General features: G+C 29.4%; 1 protein-coding gene across 2 annotated transcripts; it reads right to left on the bottom strand.

Annotated features, from left to right (window-relative positions):
- Positions 1 to 1,865: 1,865 nt before the first annotated feature.
- Positions 1,866 to 9,758, bottom strand: LOC25499806 (heparan-alpha-glucosaminide N-acetyltransferase). 2 transcript variants are annotated; one of them, XM_024771582.2, is made up of 14 exons: positions 9,599 to 9,758; positions 9,168 to 9,446; positions 5,926 to 6,063; positions 5,658 to 5,739; positions 5,228 to 5,304; positions 5,023 to 5,129; positions 4,665 to 4,779; positions 4,422 to 4,538; positions 4,160 to 4,251; positions 3,556 to 3,622; positions 3,253 to 3,331; positions 3,080 to 3,171; positions 2,616 to 2,759; positions 1,866 to 2,323 (listed from the first exon to the last, which is right to left on the bottom strand). In XM_024771582.2, the coding sequence occupies exons 2-14, from the start codon at positions 9,402 to 9,404 to the stop codon at positions 2,297 to 2,299; spliced, it is 1,374 nt and encodes a 457-aa protein (XP_024627350.1). In that variant the 5' UTR covers positions 9,405 to 9,446; positions 9,599 to 9,758; the 3' UTR covers positions 1,866 to 2,296. The 2 variants fall into 2 exon arrangements, with proteins under 2 accessions (XP_024627350.1, XP_024627351.1); XM_024771583.2 differs by having other exon boundaries at positions 9,168 to 9,443; positions 9,599 to 9,738.
- Between the last annotated feature and the right edge of the window lie 1,187 nt (positions 9,759 to 10,945).

The following is a 10,945-nucleotide window of genomic DNA, read 5'->3' as shown; positions in this document are numbered from 1 at the left end:
ATCTCTTGATCGACGTATTTTAGAGGTTGAACAATCCATAAGATGCATAGAATAACTGTCAAACATTATTTGTTCACATGACACATAATAGTCCATAATGATTTCATTTCCAATTAAAATAATAACAAAATTGAGAGGGGAGTAAACATCAAATGTGGATGAAAACTTTACAGAGAATTCAAGTAAGAAACAAACTGAAACAGAGGTGAAACACGATGAAGACGGATGAGAGAAGACACTATACACTCAAATTAAACTCTCCAAACCCTAGAAGACACTATATGATTGGAAATTCTTATCGCTAAGAAGGATAAAAAAAGGACAAAACTTATGTGCATATCCTTAGATATTATTCTTATGGTTCTTAATTAAAAAGACAAAATAATATATGAACAAAAATGTTGACAATTCAACAAATTCTTTTTTGGTATTTTGAGAGGTCTTTTACGAATTTTTTTTTTTTTGTTAAAGTGGTTGGACTCATACATTTTAAATGTAGAGAAGTAAAATGTTTAAGATTTAGGCCCCGTTTGGATAAACAGTTTATATAGATGCTTATAGCATTAGGGCTTATAACATTAGAGCTTACATCATAAGCTCTTATACTTGATAAGCTATTTATGTTTGGATGTGATATTACATAAGCAATTATCGAAATTTTAAATATTTTTAATTTAACAAAAAAATCAAAGAATCGAACCACAATTATCAAGATTTTTTTTGATAAAATTAATCAAGATGTAAAAAACAATATTATAATATATTAATTATAATTATATATATAGTATAATCAATATTCGTCCTTAAAAAAATATCAATATTCATATAAGACAAAATTAACATTCGAGGTGTAAATAAATATTCTAAACATCATTATACACAAGTATAATACTATATGATCAGCTTTCTTTTAAAAAAAAGTATAATAATATAACTATAAACTTGAGAAATTATGATTGTAAACTGACCATATATATAGATATTAATGTACAATTTGTTACCAAAAAAAGACAAGTTAAGTTTGTTTTTTTTATTCAGTTTCATTTTGTTACGTAACAAAAAAATAATAAAAATCATCCTTAAAAAAAAATCTTAGTTACGTGTGTTACTTTAGTAAGATAAGTATATAACAATTTTGTTACTCATGCACAACCAAAGATAACTAACATTATAATTAAAATATATGTTTTTTTTTCTAAAAATAAAAAAATAAAATAAAAATATATGTTTTGAAAAAGTGGATCCAGAGAGATTCGAAGGAGGTTACATAAATTCATAAGCTCCTTGTTAAGCCGGAGGATAAGCTGAAAATTTAGGCTTATTAAAATATGGCATAAGCAGCTTATGAAACTATGATAAACTATTTTTATTTATTTACCCAAACACCTTTAAAAAGGCTTATGGAAGTAGATAAGTCCACATGAGCTCAAAATAAGCCAATTCAAACAGGGCCTTAAACCACAACTTCTGCATATTAATGTCCTTCCAACTAACAAATGAGTTGTGTTTGCGAAACTATTTTACATCTAATTTGTAATGAACCATTCTTTATACTAAAGAACATTTTCTTAAAAATTATTATTGATTAATTACAAAAGAAATATGTAGGTTGACAAGGTATCTAGTTCAAATTATATATGTAGCACTTCTATTTACTGTGCATTAGATCATATCCTATGAAATCTACGTTTTTTTTCTTCAAATTTCTACCACAATCATTTTATCTTAAGGTTTCATATAGTTCAATTATCTTCTCGTTTTTTTGTGGGGACCATTGTCACGGATTTCATGCAGACATTCTTCCAACACTACATTTAAAAATCACACCCTACATACAGTACACATAAAAATTGACATTTCTAAGCTAATAATAATAATGATAATAAATATTAAGCTAAAGTTGTACAATGATATATCGTGACAAATTCTTACTCATCTTGAAATCTAACATTTCAAGATACAAAGTACTCAATATATGGCAGTCATCATATACTATAAACAAAAGCTGCTCTCTTTTTTCTATATATAAAAATGAAAGTCTGCCATGAAGAAATGTAACTTCTCCAAAATATATCATATGCATCATCCATGTAGTAGGTGATTTTATCAATAGATTAGAGGAACATTTATTCATGTTCATGTTCTTGAATAAAAGACCAGCTCCAAAATTTCTCTCAAAATTCCACCACATTGCTTTGGTCCTCCTCATTACGACATAGGTGAAACAAAAAATGTCTCATCATTTAATAACATAATAATCTTGTTATCCACTAGCATATTTAATTTGCTTCCTCCTTCATGATCCAACTCCAATTAACTTTAGCTGTGACAAGAAATTTTGCAATCATATCACATTATTAGAGCATGAAAAATGTGGACATGTCATAATAGAAAATAATGATTTAGAAAGAAAAAAAAAATCATATAATTATATAGTAAAAGACGTCAATGTTATAAAAATTGAACCGGCAAGATATATGGATCATGGTTCAACTGTTTTAAACCGCTCGAATAAACAAATTGTAGACAATGTTTGTTCAAGGTTTAACCGGTTCGATTTTCAAAACATTGGTAAAAATTAGTAAATAACTGCAAAGAGGGACATTAGAAATTACAATGTTGTTATGAGGATTTCCCCAATAAAATCCTTGAAGGAAAATTGGGAAAATGTTGCAAGCTGCTAGGACATAAATCATTAATGCATGCATGCCTATCCATTGGAAAATCGAAGTCATGCGACTGTATCCACATACATCAACCTGCAAGCAAGAGAAAATAATTTTATCAGCTAATTGATGATTTCCATGTTTGTGTAATTTTTTTAGTTAAGTACTTGTAGCGTAAGTGCTTATCATATAACTACTACAAAAACCATTTCTTTAACAAAGATAAAATACAATCTATAACTGTTTTCATGTAAGCTATCAGCTATTTACATAAGTGCACACTATCTTGAAGAATTTATTTACGGAAACAAACTGAAAACCGTTTATGAACATGTCATAAGCTATTTCTCACGCGTGTATGTTAATAGATAACCTATCTCGAACAAATCCAATGCAGAAGAGTTATTACTAACCATCAAGTATATTCCAGCAAAGAGAATGCCAGCAGCACCAGCAGTGAGACAAGTATAACTAAATGAGTAGAGAACTTTATTTACATGCATTCCTACATTACAACAAGAGCTTATGTTAATTAATTTATTACTAAAAAAATTAATACTAAAAAGAGTTAAGAGATAATGGTTACCAAATAAATCCAAGGCAATGCCAGATACCACAAGACAAGAGGTTGGAATCATCCAATGTAAGATTCTAATTCTATGGTTCTGCAAGTAGCAATAAGGAAATAACATTAATACTCATAATTAAACGATGAATGTAGTACCAAAACTTTATATTGAAAGCGTGTCCAGTGTTTAACACCGACACGATACATGTGATTACATTTGAATTCATTTTCTTAAATTATTGCTAATGTCGGCGTGTATGTCGTGTTCGGTGTATGTGCTTCCTAAAGAAAGTAATAAAAAAGAAAAATGTTGGGAATTACCTTAAAATGGAGAATAATATGACCATAATGCAAGCCAACCAAGCAGGTAACAATTGCCATCACTGAACTAAAATTCCATAACAGACACAAAATTAGAGACAACAGGAAAAGCTCACCTCACCATAAACCATGCTATATAAATTTCAATGAATTTGAATAGGCTTAATTGCACTTTTGGACCCCTATCTTTTCAAAAGTTGCGGTTATGGACCCCTAACTAATTTAAATACAAAACAGCCCCCTATGTTTTGATTCTTTGGCAGTTTTGGACCCCCAAGACAAATAAATAAATAAAAATTGACACGTGGCACCTCACTTAGGGTGCCACGTCAGCGTTGACCGAGTCAACAATGGACTGGAGGTCCAAAACTGCCAAAGAATCAAAACATAGGGGGCTGTTTTGTATTTAAATTAGTTAGGGGTCCATAACCGCAACTTTTGAAAAGATAGGGGTCCAAAAGTGTAATTAAGCCATTTGAATATTAGGGAAGAAAAATGCTAAGCAAATTAAGCTATATGTCTAAAATCATGTCACTTTCTTCCAATTTTCCACCATATTGAGAGTTGCATTCTAAAAACAAAGGATTGAAAGAGTGAAAGTCACCTTAAGAGTCCTTCAGGATCAAAAGGAGCTTGACACCAAGAAGGAGCATCAGGAGGCAATGGTCCATAGTCAGGAGAATTTATACTGCATTCCTATTGTAATACAAAAATGGTAAAGCAAACAAATTAGAATATAAAAAGTCGAACTTTTTTAATAATCCAACGACTAGAATTTGTTGACAATATAAAAAAATCTATAAACTGACAGTGTATAAGAACTAGAAAATATTGATCAGAACAACGAAGAGTATAGAGGATCATACAGGCATCCGTGCATATATTGGTCTCCGGTATAGATGTTGTAAACCCAATAAGCTACGATCGATCATTCCAACGACATTGCAGGCTGGTCCAGTGTCACCTCTTACTCCACATTTAACCTAACACATGTTTAGATAGATACTTAAATCACATTTTCAACCAATATATAAGAAGTTAACTTGTTTCGAAAAATGAATTTAAACTTCCAAATAGGTGTGAAAATGTAAAAGACATAAAACACTCACAGAAAATTTCATAGGTTCTGAAGAAGGTTCTGTTGGAACTTCATACTCCCAATCAGGAACGTACATCCCATACAGCAAGCAAAGATAAATGACAGAGAGAAACAAAGCCAAAGCCCTGATATATTCAGAAAATTAATCCATTTAAAAAAAACCATGACTTGAGACACAAGTTAAAGTGAAAAGCAACATCACATAACTAGGCATATTTCAATAAACAACTTAATCAAACACTTATAACATAAACATATCATAAAGTATTTATATATAGGTTATTTCTATATCATAAGATAAAACAAAGTCAAAATGCTTTATAAGTTATAACTCTAAAAGCAAAACTCTACATGAAAATTAAGCTTACCATTGATATCGATACTTTCTCAAAAGGGATGATCCAGAATTAACGATATCTTCACGCTTGAGCCAAATTTCACAGAGAGCTGTAATCAAATATGCTACTGCAATTCTCTGAAATCCAATGAAATAAATAAAGAATGATCAGTATTATACAGACATTTTTTATTATGTTCAACGAAGTTCTAACTTCATAGGGCGAAAAATTGTACCTGCAGTATTCCCATCAATCTTATCTGCTTCAAATCCACTCCGAACGTCAAATCACTAACGCGATGAACATAACCTCCTGCAAACGACAAAATGCAATACATTACATACATGGACATGATTTCAATTTTGTCAATCGTAGATCGTGGAAATTGACGGTTTGTTCAAATTCCGGTATGTTGCACTGCTAGACAAAACTTTGTACTATAAAGTGTATCACAAAACAACAGGGATTTGTTCAAATTCCGATATGCACGTTATAGCGCCACTATAGCTGTTATTTCACAACATATATAGGATTCATATTAAAAAATTTCAACACAAACATTTTATCTTAACACCATGACATTCATCAAAAAAAGAAATGCTAACAAAGCTTAAATTTTAGCTAAGAAATTTCCACAAAATTTAAGCAAAAGGTTCAGTTGGCACCTTGAAGAAAAATGCCTAATGCAAGAAGCTTAAGCGCTCGTAAAACCGCCTTTCTAGACGCATCAACTTTGCAAGATGGTTTCTGTTGAAGAAACAAATAAGGTAGATAAACAAATGAACAATTTATCAACAATGTTTCAATACAAATTCTAATTCTAGTCAAGTATTATTAAATTAATATAGATCAAAGAATTCAAAGGAAATTGCATTATCACTAAATAATATCATTACATTCTTTGTAATTATAGAAAAGTTTCAAGTAACATACCTTGTATGTGAATGCTAATGCAACACCAACAATAAAAAGGAAAAATGGCATAACAAAATCTGCTATTGTTAAACCATTCCATGGAGAATGATTGAGTGCTGGAATAAGTCCACCAGCATCATCCACCAATATCATAAGCTGCATTGAGTTTCATAAAATCAGTAAAAAGCAATGTAAGATGGAAACAAATTAAGATAATTTATGTATCTGAGATATAAATAACCCATTAATTAGTATCATAAGTTATTAATACACACATTTCATTTATTATTATTTGCCTAGGAGGCACCAAAGGAGTTTTAAGCATGAGGTTTGGAGTTCAAACTCTAAAAACCTATGCAATACCGAGACTTCAGGTTGAAAGTGTCTAGTGTCTGACACCAACTCGACACTAACGCATAAATGTCGAGTCGGTGTCAGACACTAGATACTTTCGAGTCTATTACATTCAATTCAATTACTTCCATTTATTAAATAAACTTTACCGTTGTCTAAGAATGAATAGCAATGCAACTTTTACTTCATCATATATATATTTCCTAACCAAATTACACCAGGCCAAAGTTTAAACCAGAACACAAATATTTCCTAACAAAATTTGTCGTTTTCAAACTATACAAAATATCAATCAACTCCAATTGGAAAATATAACATGATTGGATTATGTATCATGTGAATAGTTGAAGAAAGAAAAAGGAAAAATTGTACAATCCCATGTGAGAAGAAGCACCAAACATTCTATATGGCTAAAAGGACATTAGGCACACCAAACAATGTCTAGACCTAAAACATTTCCTCAAAAAATTATGATTACTTCCAATGGTAGAAGTTGCATGCAAAAGGACAAGTTGAAACCTATGAAGCACGAACACATATAAGGACAAGACACTGGACAACACGAAAACTGACACGTCGACACTAATAATAATTTGAGAAAATGACATACATAAAATATTGTATATTGCAAGGACTAAAAGATTTAATTGTTAATATGATAATATTACATATTTGGTGACAAAATATGATATTATGACATAGTAAAATGATATAATGAAGGTACTAAAGTAAGTCACACAATACAAGCATTGCGTTTCAATGTCATTTCCCATTGATAAAGCAACATAGTGAGTGGTGAGGAGTCGGTTTAGGCACATTACATCTAACCAACTGCACGTTATTATGACACCTTTTTTTGATAATGATGTATGTATTAGTAAGTAACCTTTTTATTATCATATAATAAACTTTGAACTTGATTTATTTAATAGGCCATTTTTTATTAACCTAATCCATTTACAATAGTTTTTGTGGGATTGTAAAGTTAGGGGTGCAAAAATTAAAACTACCTAACATAAAAATGTCTACTGCTGAAACTCACACATGAAGTGCGTAGAAGAGAAGTATTGTGGGTTTGAACCCGCACTAAACACATCAAATATTTTCTGTCTTTTATCATCTAAGTGCATTTACGAAACTATTTCATTTCTTTTTAATCAAAAAATGCGTTTTTTTAACCACAAAAAATTGCTCTTTAATCATAATAAGTAAATATATACTTTCAATTTTTGAAGAAAATGCAATGAATAGTAAAAATAAGACACGGTTCACAAATAGCCAAGTCCTTTATTGCTTAGAAATTGGGATATATTCTCTACTTTTCATATAAAATATCTAGATCTAACAAAAAAAATACATATGTAACCAAAAAAATATATAAAATATGTAGATATACGTTATTTATTCTTATGAGTCATATCAATGATTGAAAAATACTATTATTTTTTGAAAAATTGGGAAATTTTTTAATTAGAAACGTCAAAGAATTGACTTAATATATAATTAAAAAATAGAACAATATTTTTTTTGGTAAATTTCAAAATTATACAACAAAAACTAGGAATTGTCAAAACAAAATCTAAGGAAACATATTTATTATTGGTCAATTTGAAAATTATAAAATAATAAATAGGAAACATATTTATTATCAAAATAACAGTTCATAGAAAAAGTTATAATCAAAATAACATATATAGAATATAAATATATCATAAAAATCAGAGAATATTGTGAATTTTTTTCAATGGACACGTAGTCATATTCTGTTTTAGTGGACGGCTTTGCATATGACTGAAGAGTTGATACTAATATAGGTAAACGAACTCTACGAAAGAGGGAACAGAAAATATCTTACTAGAATTATAAATTTAACATAATAAATTAATTTGACCCATAATCATAAATCATAAATGGAAGTAAAAGGAATTTAAAAAAAAAAATACAGTAAAAAAAAATGACAACATGATTGAGAAAAATACATTAGATATGTCAACTAGATTTTCGGCGGAGATTAATCATCAATAAAATCCACGATATTTCGTAGCAATAACATTTTTTGGTTACTAGAAAAAAATATTAAAAAATATAGATATGTTATAATCATAGAATATTATAGCAATTTGATCACAAAGAGGCATGTAGCCGTAATGGTATGTAAATGGACGGCTCTCTAATTGAGTAACAAACTTTTTCTTATAAAAAAAAGAGACAAAAAACAATTTAATTTAACATTTTAACATGAAATACAATTCTTCTTTACTTTAAAGTAAAGCAATCTAACTTTAACACGTGCAACCTGCAAACTCTTTGGATTCTCTCATGAGTCAAGTAGTACCAACAATTTGGGTATAGCATCCAAATCTATATATCTCAACACTCTCAAGTCAATCTTCCCATTTAATTAATCATCACTAACCATCAAAATTTAGCAATAACTATATTAACCTAATTAATTCATTAACTAAATTTTTTTATAGAATAATTTTTTTTAGGTGAGTCGAGTACTAACGGGTCAATCAGATCTCAGAGCTCAACGAAAACTAACAGAAGTATAAAGTTATACTTGAGTCTGAAACAAGAGTTGAGCTAACGATCTTGTGAGATACGAGGCAACTTGACGGACATGAGTTGAAAGCATTAACTAAACCTTATTCATTGTGTTTTACTACTATTATTATTTTATTATTATTAATAAATAGTTTGGACCACCAACACCAAAATACAACCCAACCCAAAATCTAACCAAGGAAACAAGAAACAAACTAAATTACTTAACATACGACGTCGTTAGCTTCATCTTAAAAAAAATCATTACTAATAATAAAAAAATCCTAAAACAGAATTAACTAAATAATTAATTAACATAACTAAAAAAGAGCAAAATAAGGAAGGTAGAGAGAGAATACCGCAACAGTGAGACCACGAAAAACATCAAGTGAAAGCAATCGTTGAGAAGTTTGAGGTTGTTGTTGATGTTGTTGTTGTTCTTGTTTTCTTGATGAAGATGATGAAGAAGAAATCATTGTAGAACGTTCTTCATTATTAATAATCTTTGTAGCTGAATCATGGATCTGGTTTTCATGACCCATTTCTAAATCTTCATCATTCTCTTCAAAACTCTTTATTGCTTCGTATTTCTTCATCTTCTTATATCAATGTCTCTTGATATTTTCCACCATCTACTACTGTATAAATATATACACACACATTTATTTTTCCTCATCAAAATCTATAACAATAAATAATATTCATAAAAATAACAATAATAAACATAATAAAAATATTAATGATTATAAAGAAAAGAAAAGAAAAGAAAAGAACATTATTAATATCTTACTTGAAGAAACAATGCAATATGGTAGGGTTAGGAAGTATGAAGAAGAAGAAGAAGTAGAAGAAGATCTTTATGTTGTTCTTGTTTTTTCTTCTTTCTTCTCTTACTGTTTCTTGGCTTCTTTACCTTTGTTTTCACAGTTTTATAGGCGAATTGATTTATAGAGTGCACACAAATAACGAATAATAAATAATATTTTCTATTTTTTTATATATTTTATTTTATTTTATTTTATATTTTAGTTACATTTGTCCCCGCAAAAAGAGACTCCATCGGATAAATAGATAATATTATGTAACATATTTTTATTTTTTTTACGGAAATTGTATAACAACTTTTTTTTTTTTTTTGGCATTTAAATTTGATTTTATTTTTATGTAAAAATGAAAATAAAATAAAATAATATAAAGTAATCTAAATCTAAATTGATATTTGTGGATTTGTTGGCATTAACGAGGATAGCTCTTATCAATCATCATACGTTACCGCACTATTAGGTACCTCTGCCATTTAAATCGCTAAGCCCGTACAAAATAATAAATGGGTGTGGTTATCATGCATAAGACATCCTTTTGCATAAATCATATAAACCATTTCTGAATTTATGCAAGGTGTATAAAGATTTCCTTATGCACCATAACCGCAGTCATTAACCGGTATCCTAACATAATTGCTTCGTGCATAAGGAAATGACTTATGCATAATAATTTTTGCCACAATTATTAACATATAAGAAGATGAAGAAATATTGACAATGCATAGCTCAGTTGGTAGGATAGTGCATTATTATATGTAGGGGTTGGGGTTCGAACCCCAGACACCCCACTTATTCGCCTTATAAGATAAATTATAGTCACTAGTCTACCTAAAAAAAAAAAAAAAGACCCATATCCCCGCAAAAAATAAATATATTGACCCATATTCAAACACTAAATTCTTCATTTGTTTTAAAAAATTTACTTATTAGACTATTTGACCAATTTTTAAACATATCGACCAATATTCAAACTATAAATTATTTTTTTTAACAAGCCAAAATTCAATATATTAATTAACAAGAATGGTTCATCTCGCACAAGGTGTGCAAAAGAGAACCACTCAACAACAAAAATACAATCTTAAGTGTCTGATGCCATAGAAAAAACACTACGAAAGAAACAAAAAGAAAGCTACACTAACACTCATGCAACGTAAAAGGTGCCGCCACCGGTCATTATAACTGAAAGCGAATGTGAGCATATTGGCCTTTATCCATAAAAAAGACATACAATTGACATTGTCTGTCAGATGATCCAAATCCAAAGCTTTCTACTTAAAAATCATGTTGTTCCTTTACTTCCAAATAACCCA

The sequence above is a fragment of the Medicago truncatula genome, chromosome 7, assembly GCF_003473485.1.
Source record: "Medicago truncatula cultivar Jemalong A17 chromosome 7, MtrunA17r5.0-ANR, whole genome shotgun sequence".
Lineage (NCBI taxonomy): Eukaryota > Viridiplantae > Streptophyta > Magnoliopsida > Fabales > Fabaceae > Medicago > Medicago truncatula.
The sequence above is the reverse complement of the archived record's forward strand: the minus strand, read 5'-3'. Positions and strand labels throughout refer to the sequence as shown.